Genomic DNA, 22,439 nt, shown 5'->3' with positions numbered 1-22,439 from the left:
TTGAACTTAAAACATTGACAATGTTCCATTATTTTAATTATTATATTTTGGAGGTAGGTTGCTCATATAACATGTGTTTACCTACAGGAACTAGATTTACTTTTGAGAGAGTGGACAAGAGATACTTTCTTGTTTATGAAGATACACAAACCTTCTTTAATTATGTCTGCAGCCACTAGATAATATGCAACTGGTTATAAGATTTGGTAACACAACATGATATTAATAGTGTAATGCAAACCCATCAACAGAACTGGAAAAATATTCAAAGTACATTTCCTATGGAGTTTACCAAGAAACCACCTACACTCGTTCATTTTACATACAAGAAAACTGAAGACCAGAGATCTGAGACTTGTCCAAGAGCTAGTCAGTAACTGGAACTTTCTATGGCCTTTATCTTATACCCACTCCCCATATTCATATTGTTTGCTCCCAATATTTGTACTCAACATATCCAAGAAAAGGCATCCAACTAAACCAACAGCCATTTGGAAAGAACATCTTTATTTAAGTAAACATAGATGGTTTAGATGCAGACCCTGCTTTCGCTAAAGTTTATTTTTAAAATTTGTACCCTCACCAATCTTCATATAGAAAAACTGTCTTGAGACAGGGTCTCTGTCACCCAGGCTGGAGTGCAGTGATGCCATCATATTTCATTATAGCCTCAAACTCCTGGGCTCAAGCGATCCTCCTGTCTCAGCCCCCCAAATAGCTGGGACTACAGCCATGCCCCAACACACCCAGCTAGTTTTGTTTTGTTTTGTTTTGTAGATAGAGGGTCTTCCTATTTGCCTAGGCTGGTGTCAAACTCCTGGCCTCAATTACAGGTGTGAGCCACTACACCCCGCCCAGGGGTTGTGTCCTTGATCAAGATGTATCCTTGAGTGAATTACAGATAGATGTGATGAAAAGCTACATTCATTTTTAAATTTCATCTAAAATAGTAAAATGACTTCATGATAAAATGACTATAAATGCTTCTACTATCTTCTTGTGGAGGAAAGGCATGGTGACAGCAGTTTCTGATCTGGCTGCAGAGATGACTGAGCCCACGGCCACCAATATGGCCTACGGTGGCCAGTACCAATCTGTTGGGGGTGACACATCTGGGCAAAACCCCAACTGGCACTACACTGGCCTTAAAAGCCATAGAGTGGGGTTAGATGATTCAACTAGTATTTACTGGGAAAGGAGGTTTTCCCGTGGCAGAAAGTTATGTCAGTTACGGAAGACAGTATTCACTTAGTAAGCCTTCTCTTTAGTCTCCTCCGTCAAGCCTGTTGCCTGCTTAGGCCTCTCGAGTACTGCTTAGGCCTCTCGAGTACCATCAATCATACCATAGAGTCTGGATTTGAAATCCCACCCATCAGTGTTTCACTTTGAAGCTTTGAGGAAGCTGATGAGTTCTGTACTCAGTGTTCTTCACCTATTCCTTTGTTCCCATGCATGCGTGTGCACACAAACACCTGTTGGTTTCATCCTATCATTATGCACAAGTTCCTATCCGATTATAATTGCACTACCACCATCACTTCCTATCTGTATTAGTTTGCTACAGCTGCTGTAACAAAGTTCCACAAACTGGGTGGCTTAAACAGCAGAAATTTATGTCTCACTGTTCTGGAGGCCAAAGGTTCAAAATTAAGGTGTCCGCAGGGCCACACTCACTTCAAATGCACCAGGGAAGTATCTGTTCCATGTGCCTCTCCTAGCTTTTGGTGGTTTTTTTGGAAAGCTTTGGCATTCCTTGACTGGTGGCAGTATAGCTCCAATCTTCACGTGGTGTTCTCCCTGTGTTCGAGCCCCTGTGCCCAAACATCCCCTTTTAATAAGAACACCATTCACATTGGATTAGGGATCTACCCTACTCCAGTATTAACTCACCTTAACTGCTTACATCTGCAATGACCCTGTTTCCAAATACGGTCACATTCTGAGGTACTGGGGGTTAGGACTTTGATGTATGAATTTTGAGGGGATACATTCAACCCATAATATTTTGCACAAATCAGGCACTTGATGTAGTTCTTAAAACAAGAGCAGTTGGAAGCAGTATTATCTTGGCAAACAAGTGGTAGAACATAACCTGTTTTACATATTTTAATTTTTTATCATGGGAATGTTGACACATATGCAAAAATAGGCCCAATAATATAAGGAACCCCAGGTCTTCATTTCCTAGTTTCAACAATTACAACCCATGGCCAATGTTGTTGCATGCCCCTCCTGTAAGATAGAGGGAGATTCTCTTACAGGTATGAACTACAGTGTCTAAAATTACATTCATCTACATCATCTTCTTTGATTTTCATAACAACCGGAAAGGTAGGTTATGTAGTTTTACAATAAAATTCATGTCTAACAAATTACTATTTTAATGTAAATGCCAATTTTTAAGATAGTGAGGGGAAAAAGAAAGAATGCCAGTATGTCTTTATGCATGTTTTATTGGGTTTTTGTGCATTCTAATCCGTTAATAAAAGGAAAGGAAGGAACACTGGTATGTTATATCGTCAGCTCTTATTCACATTGAATGGAATTAGTTTTCAATGGAATTGTTAAGGTAAATTGCCAATTTCTACTTTTCTAAAAAATCACTTTTACTGAAAAACCTTGTTCCTAACCCATCCTATAAAAATGGGATTTTACTGAACTACCTCTAATGTCACATTTTGTACATAATGGCTGCAAATGTCTAAAATGTTAAGGAAACATTATAATTTAGAACAATTCTAGGCAAAAAGAGATATTTGTAGAGGATCCGGATGCATAAAAAAACAAATGAGCCATTTAATTTGTAGTTTAGATGTCATTTTTCTGACAGTTATCAATGAAACTGTCATGTATCCCTGGAATTTGGGGCTGTTAGAATTATTTATTTTGATATCATTCTTTCACATAATTGTGTCTGATATTTTAATAGAAGGTATTTATGTTCGCATGCATGTGGACATTATCAATACTTTCACGTTACATTATTACTCATACATGCATTAGTTCTGATTCTCTTCAAAACCTAATTTGCATAACTACAATATTATATATTTATAAATACTTAATTTTGTACAATCCTTTTCCTACTTGACTAAGAATATCAAAGATGTCCCCAAATGCTTACTTGAAGGTTGATTTAGTCACACTAGCAGAACCCCAGGCTCAAATGTCAAATGGGATCATTTCTGTACAGTGCAGTAACCATATTGCAGTCTTTCTGCTGCTGAAGTTACAGTTGCATATTACTCATCAAGGCAAAATGTAAATGTTTAGTGATTATATGATATGGTTTTTGTTAATTCCCCAAATGGGATTTTTTTTACCTTTGTTTATTTGAGAACAACAACTGAATGCTGAAATGCAGTGGCTGATGCCAGCAATCTAAGGCTTCATTAGTACAGACGAAGCAATGCTCACTTTGCTACACAAATAATTAGAGAGATTAAATGAAAATAAACACTGAGAGGATGTGCAGACGCTCCAAAGTTAGGTAATTATTTTAATTACTCTAGTGACTTCCAGCAACCTTCATTATCAGCCACAGATCAAGCTTAAATTGTTTTATGTAAGAATATCATAAGCTATATGGAAAAGTACCATAGCTTACTTAGTGATTATGCTTCATAAAAATGACATTTTCTCCAAGCTCCCATTTAAAGGAGTTGTTTCCATTCCAGCCCCTGATAGACTCGTGACATATTTTTAAAGTATAAGTTTTTGCACTTAAAAATGTTTTGCCCTGGTTTTGTACTTCAAATGGACATCCTTAATGATAATTTTCGTATCTTTATATCTTTGCTCAGATTTGATCATAAGAGATTCGGGGCCACATATTGAGTGGCTTAATGTAAAACAATATGGCATATTCAGCCATCTGAAATAAATGTCACTTGGAATCATGTCATCCTTATTGCATGACAAGCTATACCTTGCATTTGGGGTAAATTTATTTCTTCTTTCTTCCACTCCCTAGACCAACTTGGGAAGACTCTAACATACACTCTAGGAATTATCTTCATTACAAGCAGAGGTACTATTTAGAAGCATTATCAGTCCTGTTTAGATTTCATTTTATATTCATTTGATAACGATGATCCATCAAGATCTCTTGTGTTAAGGTGTTCTTTTGAGGAAGGGTTATCTGTATGGAAATATCATTTATTGACTGCCTGTGTAATAATGGCTCTTCTTCAAACTACCCAACATACACCATTTAATCCTTGCAAGATTCCCATGGAGTATGTATTATTAACCCCATTTTCCAGATGAGGAAACAGGCCTTGGGAGGTTCACTGATTTTCTAAAGTTGCACAGTAGAAAGTATCCCAGAGGGGACTCAAACCCAGGTCTGCCTGACTCCAAGAACCATGAAGCTCCCCAACAGATGACTGAATGAAATAAACCTGGGTACAAATGCTAAGGGTAATAGAAAAAAATGAAGTGACAGTTTGTGATGTGCTAATTAAGTGTTGTGTTTTATGACACCCATGAATTCTGGGCATGAGCTAAAGTCTCAAACTGCAAATTCAATTGATTTTGAAAGTGCTTTGGGCTAGGCACAATGGCTTACATCTGTAATCCCAACACTTTGGGAGGCCAAGGCAGAAGGACTGCTTGAGCCCAGGAGTTCAAGACCATCTTGGGTAATAGGACACCCCAGTCTACAAAAACTAAAATGAAAAAATTAGCAGGGTGTAGCAGCTTATATCTGTAGTTCCTGCTACTCAAAAAGCTGAGGCAGGAGGATTGCTTGAGCCCAGGACATCGAGACTGAAGTGAGCTGTGTTCAAGTCACTGCACCCCAGCCTTGGCATTGAAGAGAGACCCTGTCTGTCTGTCTTTCACACACACACACACACACACACACACACACACACACACACACACACACAGTGTTTCATCTCTGAATAGCCCTGGTTCCTGGAGAGGATGTAATAGCAAATAGGTTTTATGGTATAGTTGGACCAACCAAAAGTTCCCCACTAACAAAGGTTAGTGATGTTTTTAGTACAATTCAGTAACAACATGAATTTTATTCCAGCAAACACAAGGCATTTTAACCAAATTTAAAATTTCCAACAGGATGAACCAGACTTCAGTAACTTAGGGGAGAGGGGTGCACTGCTTCCTAAGAAAAACCTTTTCTTAAAGGGAGGCCTTGACTTCCTTCCTCTTCCCCATCCTGGCATGATGCTGGTGCAGAATACATTTCCAAGGTTGTGTTATATTCAGAGGCACATTAGGCTATTCGAGAGAATGGGAAGAGGTCTAATGGCTTCGTTGTTTTCTATGTTTAGGATGCACTAATCTGCAGAGTTTAATGTATGAGTTGTGGATGGCACAGGGAAGTTGGGACAGAAGGCTAGCTCTAGAGAGTTGTTGGGGTGGCTGGGTGTTAGTCTGAAATTTCACTCTCACGTTTCAGAATCTGAAGAGGAAGTTAGGGAAATTCACAGATGAGCCAATGCCTTTTAACAGGTGGGGGGTTCAGGGGTAGGACTGGGAGAAGAGGAGCTGTCAGAAAAGCTGGAGAGCCATTCGCCCCAGAGCTCTCAGTTGCACCAGAACGCACAGTCGAAGAGAGATTTATTTGTGAACAAGCCCGAGAAAGGCAGACAACCCAGACAAGATGGGCTCAGAAATTATTTATCATAGGCTAGGGCAGAACAGTCTGGAGCTTTCCTTCTGCTTTGCAAGCACTTCCCTGGGACCTGCCTGGGAAGCACAGCCGTTCTTCCTGGTAAGTTACAGAAGGTCAGGCACTCAGCTAGTAGGCCAGCTAGACAGCAAAAAGTGTCTAAACTAAGTGCCAACTGTTTACTTGGGGTCTTCCAGACCCTATCATGGTTCTATTCGTCATGGTACACTCTGTTTGATTTCAATCGCACCATCTTTATATGTAGGAAGGCCAAACCGGCCCGGCTGTGTTGGGTGGGATTTCTGCAGGCCATGCAGTGAGGACGCCACTAGCTATAGACACACACAGGAGACCCACGTTCTATTTCCATATGCCACTTGCCACTGACCTCAGAGAAATCATTTTAAACCCTGAACCTCAGCTTCCTTATCCTGAAAATGAAGGCGATTCTACTTCTTAGGCCTTCTTGACAGGAGCCTTGGGAGAGCCAAACGGAGTAATTCCGGTGACAGCGAAGAACTGGGAGGGACCGTGACTCCAAATTACTGAAGAAAAATAAGTTAAACATGCTCGGCTGGAGTTTTAGAAATTCCACCCCCTCCACCCCCCCATGATCAAACTGCAGTCAGGCAGCAGCCCTCCGAATTGGTTCTTTCTTATGGACTGTCTCACATGCCAAACACCTATGTGCAGCACCCCTCCATCTCCGTGGGCTCCTATTGATGTCTGCCTTGCAGTGAAAGCGCTTTTTGTTGCCGCTGTTCGATACACCCCAGCACATCAACGCAGCAGCTGGGAGCAGGAGGAGGAATCCCTTCGCTTTCTCCCCTCCTTTCACTCCGAACCCTAGGCATCAGCAGCAACGCGCGTAGCCCGGCAAGTTTCCGCACGTGAATGGATTTTCCTGGCTCATCTCCAAAGACCTTGCGGTATTTCACAAAGCTGAAGAGAGGTGAACGAGCATCACCCCCTCCAGGAGGTCGTGCAGCCCCGCGGGGACGCTCCTCCCGCTCCTCCACCCGCGGTGCAGCGGCCGCCTCCCGAGCTTGCTCGCGGGGCCGTTAGCGCCAGACCCGGCGGAGAGCCAGGGGGTCCCTCCGCGCCTCCCTCTCGCAGCCCCTCTCCACCAGTAGCAGCGCTGCTGTCTTCCCACAGGAGGACTTGGGAGGACGCTGGATTCTGCAGCGCCCCCGCCCCCTCGCTTTTTCTTTCTTTCCTTGCTTTGGGATCTTGCTGCTGGATCCGGAGAGGTTCTGAGAAGACAAGAGCAAGGGACTGAGAGCAGGCTTCCGCTGCGGCGCGCGAACACAGCCGGGACACAACCCCCAGCGTCTCCACCCGCTCCTCGCCACCCCGGCGGGAATGTGAGGAAGGAAAGCCCCCAGCGCCGCCGCCCGCCCTCGAAGGCGTCCCAGAGAGCGTCCTAGGGGCCCGCGGCTGGAGCCCTTGTCCCCGCAGCACCGCGGGACTGGAGCGGCGAGGCGCACCGGGTGCCGCTTCTCGGCTTCCACTCTTCAGAAAGAGCGCGGTGGGGATCAGCGCCTTTCCCGCACTCGGCACAACTCCGGGACCGGCGGCGCGCGGCTGGACCGAGTCCCGCTTCCCGCCAGCTCACCCGGAGTCGCGGGCAGCCCCTGCCCGCCCGCCTGCACCCCTTGTCGCTCTAGCTTGCGCGAACCTGCCGCTCCTCCACGCCCAGGTAGTGAGCCCCGCGGCTCCAGGTCTCTGCAGCGCCCTCGGCCCCATGGACAGCGCACCCATCACCACTCCCTAAGTGCTGGCGCCGCCGCTGTCCAAGCTGCGCACTGGGGTCCCTCGGCTCGCCCCTCTCTGGGGTGTCCGAGAGGCCGGGGAGCGTGCACCATGAAGTCCGCGCTGTTCACCCGCTTCTTTATCCTCCTGCCCTGGATCCTAATTGTCATCATCATGCTCGACGTGGACACGCGCAGGCCAGTGCCCCCGCTCACCCCGCGCCCCTACTTCTCTCCCTACGCGGTGGGCCGCGGGGGTGCCCGACTCCCGCTCCGCAGGGGCGGCCCGGCTCACGGGACCCAAAAGCGCAACCAGTCTCGGCCGCAGCCACAGCCGGAGCCGCAGCTGCCTACCATCTATGCCATCACGCCCACCTACAGCCGCCCGGTGCAGAAAGCGGAGCTGACCCGCCTGGCCAACACGTTCCGCCAGGTGGCGCAGCTGCACTGGATCCTGGTGGAGGACGCGGCGGCGCGCAGCGAGCTGGTGAGCCGCTTCCTGGCGCGGGCCGGGCTGCCCAGCACTCACCTGCACGTGCCCACGCCGCGGCGCTACAAGCGGCCGGGGCTGCCGCGCGCCACTGAGCAGCGCAACGCGGGCCTCGCCTGGCTGCGCCAGAGGCACCAGCACCAGCGCGCGCAGCCCGGCGTGCTCTTCTTCGCTGACGACGACAACACCTATAGTCTGGAGCTCTTCCAGGAGGTAAAGGCCAGCCCGCCCCGCTGGGTGGGCGAGGGCGGGAGTGGGCCTCCGGGCCGGCCGGGCTGCAGCCACACGCCCCTTGCACTCCGGGTGCACTTTTGAGTTCTCAGTTCTCCGTGCGCGCATTCGGGGCACCGAGTGGAGCCGCTCCTTGCTGGCACTCCGCAGCCTCCGCTGGCCGTGGGGGTGGAGGGGCTGTGTGTGAGAGGATCACTGTGGCTCAAGGGGCGGGAGTCTGCTCTGGGGCTTTTCTGTGTGGAGATTGTGTCAAGAGAACAGCACAGGTGTGAGGCGCGGGAATGATTTCCAGGGGCCAGGCTCCTGACGACCTGAGGATGGAGCTTAGACCTGCAGGCGCTGGCTGCGATAGGAGATCAGGGAGGGACCTGCACCGTAGCGGGTGGCGGCGGAGGGGTGGGGGTGGTGGGGGCGGGTAGGCTAGGTGTTACTCGAGGCCTTTCAGTGCCTACAGGTGTGATTCTCAGTCTAGGACCATATAGGGAGAAAGGTGGAGATAGCCTAGAGAGAAATTTGACTATTGCGGCCCACTGGCACGGAAATGGTTGTTAGAAGAAACACTGACTTCTATGGAGGTCCTTCCTCTCTTTCCCACACCTCACAAAAGTCTTTTCTGACCCTCAAGATTACTTTTTTTATTTTTTATTTTTTTGCAAGAAAACCCTTTCTGGAAAATAAACTGTTCTGCCCTGTGGTTACGTCTTTTTTGCAGCCCAAGGTAAACATCTGGGCTGCCTGATCCCTTTTCACAACCTTTCTCTAAGGCCTCTTTTTGGCGAGTTAGCCGGGACACATTTGGCGGGGCCTTTTGCGTCGTTCTGGTGCAGCCAGGTCCTGAGTGCATCCGGGCTCCCTGCTGTTGAGATGGCCCATGAGTTCCCTGGGATGGCCACGCGCGCACACCCCTCCCCCCGCCGCCCCCGGCAGGCACAGGGTTAGAACAGGTGTTCTTCCTTGAGGCTGGTATCTTGCGGTGTGTGTGTGTGTAGCCTGCAAATGAGACTGAGTGGCATGGGTTTTCTCAGTTTTCTTCTCTCTACGCAATTACAGCCAAAGAAAATCTTCTTGGTTGATTTGACGCCCTGTGAGACTGTTGCCTTCCTCCACCTGAAATTTCTTGACGTCCTGCTTCAGAGACTCCCCCTCAATTCCCCTTCTCCCAAGTAAACTGGACATGGGGAAAATACTATGTGTGAGTTGGACACTGAACTGCTAAAATAATCTGTGTGTCTGGTCATCAGATAACCTAACTGCTTCCCACACTTTCATCCTCATCTCTGGGTTGCTTTCTTAACCCCAGGGCAGAGCTATTCTGTACTCTTCCAGTTTAATTTTTCTGTGTGGCTTTAAAAAATTTTTCTTAAAGGTAATTGCCGCCTTCATTTCTATTCATCCTCTCTTTCATGAATAAAAGGCACAGTAATTGTCCTTCATCTTTTCTTTTCCATCCTTTCACTGTAGAGGGCTTTCTTTCCACGTTTCTCCAAATGAATAAATAAGCTTGGCATTGTATAGTATGGTCCTTACTCAACCCAAGATTAGAGATACCATCTGACGTTTTTAACTGGGCTTTTAATCCTGCTTCAGTGCTCCCCCCTCCAAAAGAAAAAAGTGGCTTGCATCTGAAGCAAAGACTGTACATTTCAATGCACCACAATTTTTAAACCGCAAGGTCTTTTTATTTTCTTCTACAACTTCGAAGTTGCCTCGTCTGTGAAAATATGTGGTCTTGTTGAAGTAAAATAGTGCACATTACTGTTAATGAACACTGTAGGAGGCTAGATTGTGAAGGAGGAATGATTTAGTTTATTCCGAGCTTCTAGCCTCTTGGTGTGAGGTGTTAGAAGAATTGGCACACGCAGGCAGTGAAATGATTCAGGACACAGCCTTCCTTTGATGCTTCCCAAACTGAAAGGAGGGTTTGTTGGTGGGGGATATTAAGCATCAGGAGAAAATTCCAGTAGGTTTTTCATTAGTCCATATGGGGGAAAATATAAAATGAGGAGAGGGTAAGGAGAAAAAAATAGTGTTGTCAGAGAGGACATTATAAAGGAAAAACGCAAAACTTTCAAGACACTAAACTTTTGTACAATTGGAAGTAATGCAATAAAATAAAATAAGAGCATATGCAACATTTTTTAATGGTGAGGTGCCACATATACAAAAAATACAACAGGTTTATTGTTTCTGTTGTCATTTTAAGCATAATAGGCATGACATACTTAGAATTTAAGTTTTCTGTCTCCTGGAGGTCACTCCCAGACAGTAATTTTATGACTAGTATTTTTCTCTACCACTCCCCCACCAGCATTGTTTTTGGACAGATTAGGCCTCTGTTTGACATATATGTATGCTGATACATTCAGTTTTCTTTATTATAACATTTTCCGTGCATGGCAAACATTATTGAATTCCATCATTAGGCTAGTGGAATTTATGAATTCTTAGTCTTGTGCATTTTCCAGAATTTGGAAATCCGTAGGTTTATTTGTGAGACAGCCTACCATACACCCGTTCTCAGATTAATGATTCCATGTAAATTATAGTTTGTTCTCTGGAGAAAAGGTAGGACCAGATAAAACATTGAAAATCTACAGCTCCTTGGGGGAAAGCAAAGATGCTGATTAGGAATGCTATAGGGCTGAGGCATATATCTCAGCCCTTTATATTGTGCATGCACACCAATTAGTTTTTAAGTAATTCACAGTACTTAAGGAAAGAATACCCCAAGTCAGGTTTCATCTTTTATTCATGGTGCTTCTAATTTCCATGGTTGATGTTAAAGTGGATAAGATAAAAGGAGGAAAATGAACCAGGTACAAATTAGCTCCGTAAGTATTGGCTGCAAATGAAGGAAAGCAAAGGATGAAAGGTCTCCAAATTAAATTAAAGACGCAACAGGCAATCTGTGTTCAATTATTCCTCCCTGGTAACTGGAATGGTGCTTTGTCATCTCATACAGCTAACTAATTTTCAGCCTTTCCTTTCAACTGATCTGCACTGCCAGGAAAGAAATATTTGCATTGAATACTCTTATGTTAACAGCCAAATCCATTTGCAAATGAAGTTTAGTGTGAATCTTAGCTACAGAAATGGGCCTGTTCATTGGAGAAGGAGGTGGTGGGGTTTTTCAGGTTTCAAAAATCTCAACAGCTACTCCTCTTCTTCCTGTGGCATTGATGGGGTTTTGCACTGTGGATCACAGGTAATCCTGCCTCCCTGTGCATCCTATCCATCTACCTCTCTGGAAAAGCTTATTTGCAAAGGATTTAAGCTGCTTTAATAAAAGCCACAACTACAGATAAATGTGACTTTATTTTTAGTCATGTTTTCAATAACACTATTGATCAGATTTCTGTTTTTCACCAGAAAACCTTCAAAGCTTTCTTAAATTTAAAACAGATGCTTTTCAGGTGAAGTTGGTTTCACCTCTGGAAATCAATTGAATTGAAATACTAAAAAAAAAAAATAGCACTTTCCAAGCAAGAAAAAAAAAACTTTAGAAATTTTGAATTTAATGAAATAAGACTGGAAGACAGGCTGGCTCTCAGACACTTAAGGGGTTATCAAAGGAGTCAGTGACTGAGATTGCATCTAGAAGATGTTTCTGGAAAGCAATGAACTAAAGAAGCCCCTTGCTTGAATCTTTTGTTGGGTGCTATTCAGCTATTTGTGTACTAGGCAGATGGAGTTTTGAGGTTTAATTCTGTCTTGCTTTTTTTCAGAAGTATTTGTGTGCTTTCCCTCTTTACCTGCTGCTTATTGGAGTCATAATCTGAAGGATATACGAGTTTACAATGTTTGGCCCTTTCCCCCCTAAATAGTACTTCTATATATGTTTCCTGAAAGGAAACATGAGATTTACCTTTTACCCTTGGTACATTTACTTTATTTAGGGTAATTCTTTTTAAAGTGAAGGAACCTAGAAGATTTTCTTGGGTGGAACATTAAAAGACCATTTTACCTGAAATGTGCCCCTTGTATTTTATTTCTTTCCCTCTGAAAGCTATTAAGAGTCATGCCATAGGTCTGATAAAATGTGAGAATTTTATAGAAATGTATATATGAAACTACAGCCAATTTTCTTAGGCTATAAATGTTAGGTTTTCTTTACTCTCCCTGGGTGTACAGTATTTGAATTATGGTTCGTTTTTGATAAGAGTTTTCTTTGGAGACCAGTAGTTTTCATGTGGATGTTGATATTTTAATGGACCAGAAATAACAATTTGGGCCTAAAGATGTTCTCCCTTCTGCCTCTTCCTATTGTCTTTTTCCATCATTCTTCCTCTCTCAACCTGCTTTTCACTGATGATTCTGTCTCGTGAATAGACATGAAAACATGTTCGGATTATTGCTTGGTGCAATGAATGTTGTATCTTTTAAACATTTAGGCTGTTGCTGCTTCTTGGAAACCATTGTGGGTGGCTCCCTTTTTTCTGTCTACTCTGCTTGCCTCTAAATTACAAGCTGGTAAATTTTCTCTTGTGTGAACAGTAATGGAATAGTAATTGCTTTTAAGGCATGCTGCAAAAGCAAAATAGAAAAACCAAAGTCAATGGTCTTATTTATTAACTATTTCAGGTGGTATTCAAGTAGTGGTAGGTTTTTTGTTGTCGTCATTGTTTTTTGCACAGAATTCAATATTGTACAGATATGTCTATTTAAATGTTTTGGACTCTGGAATATTCAGCCGGTGTAAGTTAACACATATATATTTGATTCACAGTGCTTGTGAAGCATGAAATTTAAGTTTTGCATGGAGCTCAAATTCTCCCACCAAAATACAAATAAAATTGTTATACCAGTACATAGATAGATGCATAGGTAGGTTTAGAATACATCTCCAAAGCACAGAAATAAAACTAAGATAATTTGTTGTTCATGCCTGGTAATTTTTGCATACAATTTTAAATAAATGTTAATATCCTATATCATAGATACAAGCAAAATATAGTTGACATAAATTGAGCATTTACTATAGGCAAAGAAGTACCCTTAGGGTTTTACATGTATTATTTAATCCTCCTAACACCCTGAGGTAGGTAATAGTACTGTCTCTGTTTGTTTGCTGTTTTAATACTAATGCTAATATTTAGTTATGGACGCAGTCCCTTGGTGAGTACAGAGGACTTAAACAAATGCAACCTGACGGTAATATAGTTGTTTACCTCTGATCTATATAATCAGTATCCCCATTTTTAACAGAAGCACTAGGAAGTAACTTGAAAATGTTGTGTAGCTGTTATGTGGCAGAGATAGGATTTTGAACCCAGGTGCCCTGGTTCTAGCGCCTGCATTGTTGACTGTCCTGAAACTCATGTCATTTAACACATACAGTCACATGAAAATATGTCATCATTATAATAAGTAAAGCACCTGATTAGCAGGAGCCTTGTGATATTATTACTGTCTTCTGCCATTCTTGAATTCAGGTCTTTCTTCTTGGTTATGTCAACTCTTAGCTTTCTCCTTTGACCTTTTGTTACTTGTTTCCTTTTTGTTAATGTATTACATTGAAAAATAAAAATTATTTTTTTTTGCAAGAAAATGTAATTTATTAGCTTTCTTTGTTCTATGGGTTGGTCTTCCTGGATATTTCTTTATTTTATTTTATTTTATTTTATTATTATTATACTTTAAGTTTTAGGGTACATGTGCACAATGTGCAGGTTAATTACATATGTATACATGTGCCATGCTGGTGTGCTGCACCCATTAACTCGTCATTTAGCATTAGGTATATCTCCTAATGCTCTCCCTCCCCCCAACCCCCACCCCACAACAGTCCCCAGACTGTGATGTTCCCCTTCCTGTGTCCACGTGTTCTCATCGTTCAATTCCCATCTATGAGTGAGAACATGTGGTGTTTGGTTTTTTGTCCTTGCAATAGTTTACTGAGAATGATGATTTCCAATTTCATCCATGTCCCTACAAAGGACATGAACGCATCATTTTTTATGGCTGCATAGTATTCCATGGTGTATATGTGCCACATTTTCTTAATCCAGTCTATCATTGTTGGACATTTGGGTTGGTTCCAAGTCTTTGCTATTGTGAATAGTGCCGCAATAAACATACATGTGCATGTGTCTTTATAGCAGCATGATTTATAGTCCTTGGGGTATATACCCAGTAATGGGATGGCTGGATCAAATGATATTTCTAGTTCTAGATCCCTGAGGAATCGCCACACTGACTTCCACAATGATTGAACTAGTTTACAGTCCCACCAACAGTGTAAAAGTGTTCCTATTTCTCCACATCCTCTCCAGCACCTGTTGTTTCCTGACTTTTTAATGATTGCCATTCTAACTGGTGTGAGATGGTATCTCATTGTGGTTTTGATTTGCATTTCTCTGATGGCCAGTGATGATGAGCGTTTTTTCATGTGTCTTTTGGCTGCATAAATGACTTCTTTTGAGAAGTGTCTATTCATGTCCTTCACCCACTTGTTGATGGGGTTGTTTGTTTTTTCTTGTAAATTTGTTTGAGTTCATTGTAGATTCTGGATATTAGCCCTTTGTCAGATGAGTAGGTTGCGAAAATTTTCTCCCATTTTGTAGGTTGCCTGTTCACTCTGATGGTAGTTTCTTTTGCTGTGCAGAAGCTCTTTAGTTTAATTAGATCCCATTTGTCAATTTTGGCTTTTGTTGCCAATGCTTTTGGTGTTTTAGACATGAAGTCCTTGCCCACGCCTATGTCCTGAATGGTAATGCCTAGGTTTTCTTCTAGGGTTTTTATGGTTTTAGGTCTAACGTTTAAGTTTCCATCTTGAATTAATTTTTGTGTAAGGTGTAAGGAAGGGATCCAGTTTCAGCTTTCTACATATGGCTAGCCAGTTTTCCCAGCACCATTTATTAAATAGGGAATCCTTTCCCCATTGCTTGTTTTTCTCAGGTTTGTCAAAGATCAGATAGTTGTAGATATGCGGCGTTATTTCTGAGGGCTCTGTTCTGTTCCATTGATCTATATCTCTGTTTTGGTACGAGTACCGTGCTGTTTGGTTACTGTAGCCTTGTAGTATAGTTTGAAGTCAGGTAGCATGATGCCTCCAGCTTTGTTCTTTTGGCTTAGGATTGACTTGACGATGCGGGCTCTTTTTTGGTTCCATATGAACTTTAAAGTAGTTTTTTCCAATTCTGTGAAGAAAGTCATTGGTAGCTTGATGGGGATGGCATTGAATCTATAAATTACCTTGGGCAGTATGGCCATTTTCACGATATTGATTCTTCCTACCCATGAGCATGGAATGTTCTTCCATTTGTTTGTATCCTCTTTTATTTCATTGAGCAGTGGTTTGTAGTTCTCCTTAAAGAGGTCCTTCACGTCTCTTGTAAGTTGGATTCCTAAGTATTTTATTCTCTTTGAAGCAGTTGTGCATGGGAGTTCACTCATGATTTGGCTCTCTGTTTGTCTGTTATTGGTGTATAAGAATGCTTGTGATTTTTGTACATTGATTTTCTATCCTGAGACTTTGCTGAAGTTGCTTATCAGCTTAAGGAGATTTTGGGCTGAGACAGTGGGGTTCTCTAGATACACAATCATGTCATCTGCAAAAAGGGACAATTTGACTTCCTCTTTTCCTAATTGAATACCCTTTATTTCCTTCTCCTGCCTAATTGCCCTGGCCAGAACTTCCAACACTATGTTGAATAGGAGTGGTGAGAGAGGGCATCCCTGTCTTGTGCCCGTTTTCAAAGGGAATGCTTCCAGTTTTTGCCCATTCAGTATGATATTGGCTGTGGGCTTGTCATAGATAGCTCTTATTATTTTGAGATACGCCCCATCAATACCTAATTTATTGAGAGTTTTTAGCATGAAGGGTTGTTGAATTTTCTCAAAGGCCTTTTCTGCATCTATTGAGATAATCATGTGGTTTTTGTCTTTGGTTCTGTTTATATTCTGGATTACATTTATTGATTTCCATATATTGAACCAGCCTTGCATCCCAGGGATGAAGCCCACTTGATCATGGTGGATAAGGTTTTGATGTGCTGCTGGATTCGGTTTGCTAATATTTTATTGAGGAGTTTTGCATCAATGTTCATCAAGGATATTGGTCTAAAATTCTCTTTTTTGGCTGTGTCTCTGCCCGGCTTTGGTATCAGGATGATGCTGGCCTCATAAAATGAGTTAGGGAGGATTCCCTCTTTTTCTATTGATTGGAATAGTTTCAGAAGGAATGGTACCAGTTCCTCCTTGTACCTCTGGTAGAATTCGGCTGTGAATCCATCTGGTCCCGGACTCTTTTTGGTTGGTAAGCTATTGATTATTGCCACAATTTCAGCTCCTGTTATTGGTCTATTCAGAGATTCAACTTCTTCCTGGTTTAGTCTTGGGAGAGTGTATGTGTCCAGGAATTTATCCATTTCTTCTAGATTTTCTAGTTTATTTGCGTAGAGGTGTTTGTGGTATTCTCTGATGGTAGTTTCTATTTTCTGTGGGATCGGTGGTGATATCCCCTTTATCATTTTTTATTGTGTCTATTTGATTTTTCTCTCTTTTCTTCTTTATTAGTCTTGCTAGTGGTCTATCAATTTTGTTCATCCTTTCAAAAAACCAGCTCCTGGATTCATTAATTTTTTGAAGGGTTTTTTGTGTCTCTATTTCCTTCAGTTCTGCTCTGATTTTAGTTATTTCTTGCCTTCTGCTAGCTTTTGAATGTGTTTGCTCTTGCTTTTCTAGTTCTTTTAATTGTGATGTTAGGGTGTCAATTTTGAATCTTTCCTGCTTTCTCTTGTGGGCATTTAGTGCTATAAATTTCCCTCTACACACTGCTTTGAATGTGTCCCAGAGATTCTGGTATGTTGTGTCTTCATTCTCGTTGGTTTCAAAGAACATCTTTATTTCTGCCTTCATTTCGTTATGTACGCAGTAGTCATTCAGGAGCAGGTTGTTCAGTTTCCATGCAGTTGTGCAGTTTTGAGTGAGTTTCTTAATCCTCAGTTCTAGTTTGATTGCACTGTGGTCTGAGAGACAGTTTGTTATAATTTCTGTTCTTTTACATTTGCTGAGGATAGCTTTACTTCCAACTATGTGGTCAATTTTGGAATAGGTGTGGTGTGGTGCTGAAAAAATGTATATTCTGTTGATTTGGGGTGGAGAGTTCTGTAGATGTCTATTAGGTCCTCTTGGTGCAGAGCTGAGTTCAATTCCTGGGTATCCTTGTTAACTTTCTGTCTCGTTGATCTGTCTAATGTTGACAGTGGGGTGTTAAAGTCTCCCATTATTATTGTGTGGGAGTCTAAGTCTCTTTGTAGGTCACTCAGGACTTGCTTTATGAATCTGGGTGCTCCTGTATTGGGTGCATATATATTTAGGATAGTTAGCTCTTCTTGTTGAATTGATCCCTTTACCGTTATGTAACGGCCTTCTTTGTCTCTTTTGATCTTTGTTGGTTTAAAGTCTGTTTTATCAGAGACTAGGATTGCAACCCCTGCCTTTTTTTGTTTTCCATTTGCTTGGTAGATCTTCCTCCATCCTTTTATTTTGAGCCTATGTGTGTCTCTGCACGTGAGATGGGTTTCCTGAATACAGCACACTGATGGGTCTTGACTCTTTATCCAATTTGCCAGTCTGTGTCTTTTAATTGGAGCATTTAGTCCATTTACATTTAAAGTTAATATTGTTATGTGTGAATTTGATCCTGTCATTATGATGTTAGCTGGTTATTTTGCTTGTTATTTGATGCAGTTTCTTCCTAGCCTCGATGGTCTTTACAATTTGGCATGATTTTGCAGTGGCTGGTACCGGTTGTGCCTTTCCATGTTTAGTGCTTCCTTCAGGAGCTCTTTTAGGGCAGGCCTGGTGGTGGCAGAATCTCTCAGCATTTGCTTCTCTGTAAAGTATTTTATTTCTCCTTCACTTATGAAGCTTAGTTTGGCTGGATATGAGATTCTGGGTTGAAAATTCTTTTCTTTAAGATTGTTGAATATCGGCCCCCACTCTCTTCTGGCTTGTAGAGTTTCTGCCGTGAGATCGGCTGTTAGTCTGATGGGCTTCCCTTTGTGGGTAACCCGACCTTTCTCTCTGGCTGCCCTTAATATTTTTTCCTTCATTTCAACTTTTGTGAATCTGACAATTATGTGTCTTAGAGTTGCTCTTCTTGAGGAGTATCTTTGTGGTGTTCTCTGTATTTCCTGAATCTGAATGTTGGCCTGCCTTACTAGATTGGGGAAATTCTCCTGGATAATATCCTGCAGAGTGTTTTCGAGCTTGGTTCCATTCTCCCCATCACTTTCAGGTACACCAATCAAATGTAGATTTGGTCTTTTCACATAGTCCCATATTTCTTGGAGGCTTTGTTCATTTCTTTTTATTCTTTTTTCTCTAAACTTCCCTTCTTGTTTCATTTCATTCATTTCATCTTCCTTCACTGATACCCTTTCTTCCAGTTGATCGCATCGGCTCCTGAGGCTTCTGCATTCTTCACGTAGTTCTCGAGCCTTGCCTTTCAGCTCCATCAGCTCCTTTAAGCACTTCTCTGTATTGGTTATTCTAGTTATACATTCGTCTAAATTTTTTTCAAAGTTTTAACTTCTTTGCCTTTGGCTTGAAATTCCTCCTGTAGCTCGGAGTAGTTTGATTGTCTGAAGCCTTCTTCTCTCAACTCGTCAAAGTCATTCTCCGTCCAGCTTTGTTCCGTTGGTGGTGAGGAACTGCGTTCCTTTGGAGGAGGAGAGGCACTCTGCTTTTTAGAGTTTCCAGTTTTTCTGCTCTGTTTTTTCCCCATCTTTGTGGTTTTATCTACTTTTGGTCTTTGATGATGGTGATGTACAGATGGGTTTTTGGTGTAGATGTCCTTTCTGTTGGTTAGTTTTCCTTGTAACAGACAGGACCCTCAGCTGCAGGTCTGTTGGAGTTTGCTAGAGATCCACTCCAGACCCTGTTTGCCTGGGTATCAGCAGCGGTGGCTGCAGAACAGCGGATTTTCGTGAACCGTGAATGCTGCTTTCTGATCGTTCCTCTGGAAGTTTTGTCTCAGAGGAGTACCTGGCCGTGTGAGGTGTCAGTCTGCCCCTACTAGGGGGTGCCTCCCAGTTAGGCTGCTCAGGGGTCAGGGGTCAGGGACCCACTTGAGGAGGCAGTCTGCCTGTTCTCAGATCTCCAGCTGCGTGCTGGGAGAACCACTGCTCTTTTCAAAGCTGTCAGAAAGGGACATTTAAGTCTGCAGAGGTTACTGCCATCTTTTTGTTTGTCTGTGCCCTGCCCTCAGAGGTGGAGCCTACAGAGGCGGGCAGGCCTCCTTGAGCAGTGGTGGCCTCCACCCAGTTGGAGCTTCCCGGCTGCTTTGTTTACCTAAGCAAGCCTGGGCAATGGTGGGCGTCCCTCCCCCTGCCTCGCTGCTGCCTTGCCGTTTGATCTCAGACTGCTGTGCTAGCAATCAGCGAGACTCCGTGGGCATAGGACCCTCCGAGCCATGTGTGGGATATAATCTCCTGGTGCGCCGTTTTTTAAGCCCGTCGGAAAAGCGCAGTATTAGGGTAGGAGTGACCCGATTTTCCAGGTGCCGTCTGTCACCCCTTTCTTTGACTAGGAAAGGGAACTCCCTGACCCCTTGTGCTTCCTGAGTGAGGCAATGCCTCGCCCTGCTTCCGCTTGTGCACGGTGTGCTGCATCCACTGTCCTGCGCCCACTGTCTGGCACTCCCTAGTGAGATGAACCCGGTACCTCAGATGGAAATGCAGAAATCACCTGTCTTCTGCGTCGCTCACACTGGGAGCTGTAGACCGGAGCTGTTCCTATTCGGCCATCGTGGCTGCCAGCTCAAAATTATATGTTAATATATTTGTTGTGTAGACTATAATGTTTTGATATAGGGATACATTGTGGAATTACTAAAGCTAATTAATATATTCATTACCTTACAATTTTATCATTTTTTGTGTGTGTGGTGAAAACATTTAAAATCGCCTCGGCAGTTTGCAGGTGTACAATACATTGTTAATAACTATAGTCACCAATTTGTGGTGCAGTTGATCTTCTAAATGTATTCTTTCTAACTGAAATTTTGTATCCTTTGACCAAACATTTCCCCAATTCCTACCCCTACCTTTTTTCCCCTGATAATATTTGGTCTTGTGAAAATTTTATCTCATCTCTCACTATCTCTGATTTATAGACCATTTGATATTTATTTTTACAAGCTAGATAAAAACTGCCAAGTTAGTATATAAACTGTAGTCTTTTATTTTTTAAACTATGTATTCTTGTGAATAAGAATTGATAAGTTGTATAGATATTAAAATTAAGTTTTTCCTCATTTGCTATGTGTACATCAACAACTGTGTCTCCTAGGCATGTATCATGTCAGGGCAGGCAGAACTGAACGGCAGAATAATTTTCAGGGTAGAATGGGAGAAAATACAGAATTATGTGAAGCAGGCTCAGAGGTTTATTATTGAAACAGAGGAGAGGAGCTGGGGGCCTGAGCCAATTTGCGCTGAAGCTAATGTGGCTGAGGTGGCTCCTTCTGGGAACAGAGATGTACTTGGAGGAGCCTTGGTTCTCCTCACCAATGTACCCCTTATGTTGGCTGCTGCAGGCAGCACTACCAGGTTCATTTGACTGCTCACTTGTTGGTAGAAGGTTTGTTAATTTTCTTGTCCGATTTCTTCTGAGATTAGGAATTTCCTTGGATTAAAAACAAAATAAATCATTGGTTGAGTCTTTTTGCAGGTTAAAAAAAAACAAGAAAACTTGGAGGTGGATTTGCTGAGGAGGACAGCCATGTTCTCTACCAGAAGTCAGATTGGGTCTTTTTCCTAAAACAACTAAAAATGCAGTAGTTTGTTTACTTTTTAAAATCTGTCTCCTTCACCTGTGGAAAGAGAACTTTAAACACTATTTATGTTACATGCTGAATCTAAGACTGTTGTTCCTTCAGCTTGAACTGCAGATATTCCTAAAATGTACCTGCATCTCTAGTGAAAGCTGAGTGTGCTAAATGCTGACCATTCTCCATTAACTGAGATTTCAGTTATCTAAGAGAATTGCATCTTAGCAGTACTACTGTATTACTCTGTAAGATTCCTTCTACCTACCTGAGCTCAAACTTCATCCTATTCAGAAGATGTTTTAATATAACAAGTCAGTAGGCCTTCTCTACCACTTAACAAATATTAATTGAGCACCTACTGTGTACAAGGCACTGTGCTTAATTAAGTCAGGGAGTATTTCAGCTCCCTGAAACAGAGAGCATCTCAGCCCTTACAGATTGATTCTCTGGACTAAATATGCATGGTACCTTCAGTGCCTGTTGAGAGAAATGAATGTGTCTGGGAGTGTAAAGCAGAGGTCCCTAATGGAGTTGTTGATTGTAGGAGTAATTATGGAGGAAGTGACATTTGAGCTGAGAAGTAAAGAACAACAGGGCCTAGTGGGTGATGGGACAGGGATGAAGGAGCCCTCCAGAGAGAGAAAGCCATATTTGTGAACCTGAATACTCAGAGACCTGAAGGATGTTCTTGATGGCAAGAGGCTGGGTGGTGAGAAGATGAGGTGGAGAAATAGGCAGCCACTTTTCCATCTTCTGCATGTCAAAGTGCTGTTCTCATCTTTGAGAGAAGCTGTCCTGTAAAGAACTCTTCAGGTTCTGTGTATTTGGAAGTGGCATCTAAATCATGCCCATTGGAATCTTCTTCCTGGATACTATCATGTCTTTATGTAAACTTGTGAATTTAAAAGTATACATAGCAGTGTTGGAGCATGCTTTCTTTTTTATTTTTTTGCATCTGGTTTTCAGAATGCCCATTAGGCAAATTTTTGACCTTTAACTTTTTCAATAGGCCTTGGATAAGGTGGGTGGTAAATTGATAGGAAAACTATAGATAAGTATTTGTCCAGCTAGTTGTACCAAAGAAGTGGTAATATAGACTTTTGTGGATCCTTTAGAGCACCTGATACCACATTAAATAATATGATACCTGAATATGTATTTCAGTTGTTTCTCCCACTAGAATACCAGGGTAGGAATTTTCTTTTGTTTACTGTTGTATCTGTAGTGTCCAGAGCAGTGCCTAGCATGCAGTGAATGCTCATTAAATATTTTTTGAATGAATGAATTATAAGACACTTGGAAGCTGAAGGAATTTATTATAAACAGAGTTTAATCCCTGAAAAGAGTCCTGCACAGAGATTGTCAATCAAATCATAGTTTTGAAGTCTGTGTTGTATGTCAAAGATTGTATTGAGCCCTTTAAATAGAAACTGGAAGATAAATGTGGTCCCTACTCTGATTCTAAGGGCTTTTATACTAAAAGGAAAGAGAATGTCATGAGTATTTATGTATATAGCAAGGCATTACCATCAACAGCCATTAAAAGGGGAG

At 42.5% G+C, this 22,439-nt stretch overlaps 1 protein-coding gene across 2 annotated transcripts in view; it reads left to right on the top strand.

Moving 5' to 3' along the window:
* Nucleotides 1–7,244: 7,244 nt before the first annotated feature.
* B3GAT2 (beta-1,3-glucuronyltransferase 2) overlaps nt 7,245–22,439 on the top strand; it is a 95,211-nt gene continuing 80,016 nt past the window's right edge. The window contains exon 1 of one of the 2 annotated variants that reach the window (XM_009451516.5): nt 7,245–8,092. In XM_009451516.5, the coding sequence (XP_009449791.1) occupies nt 7,502–8,092 (591 nt within the window). In that variant the 5' untranslated portion in view covers nt 7,245–7,501. The remainder of the gene's footprint in view (nt 8,093–22,439) is intronic. The other variant, NM_001037314.1, reaches the window with a different exon arrangement.

The sequence above is a fragment of the Pan troglodytes genome, chromosome 5, assembly GCF_028858775.2.
Source record: "Pan troglodytes isolate AG18354 chromosome 5, NHGRI_mPanTro3-v2.0_pri, whole genome shotgun sequence".
Classification (NCBI taxonomy): domain Eukaryota; kingdom Metazoa; phylum Chordata; class Mammalia; order Primates; family Hominidae; genus Pan; species Pan troglodytes.
Note: the sequence above shows the minus strand (reverse complement) of the source record. Positions and strands in the feature narration are given on the sequence as shown.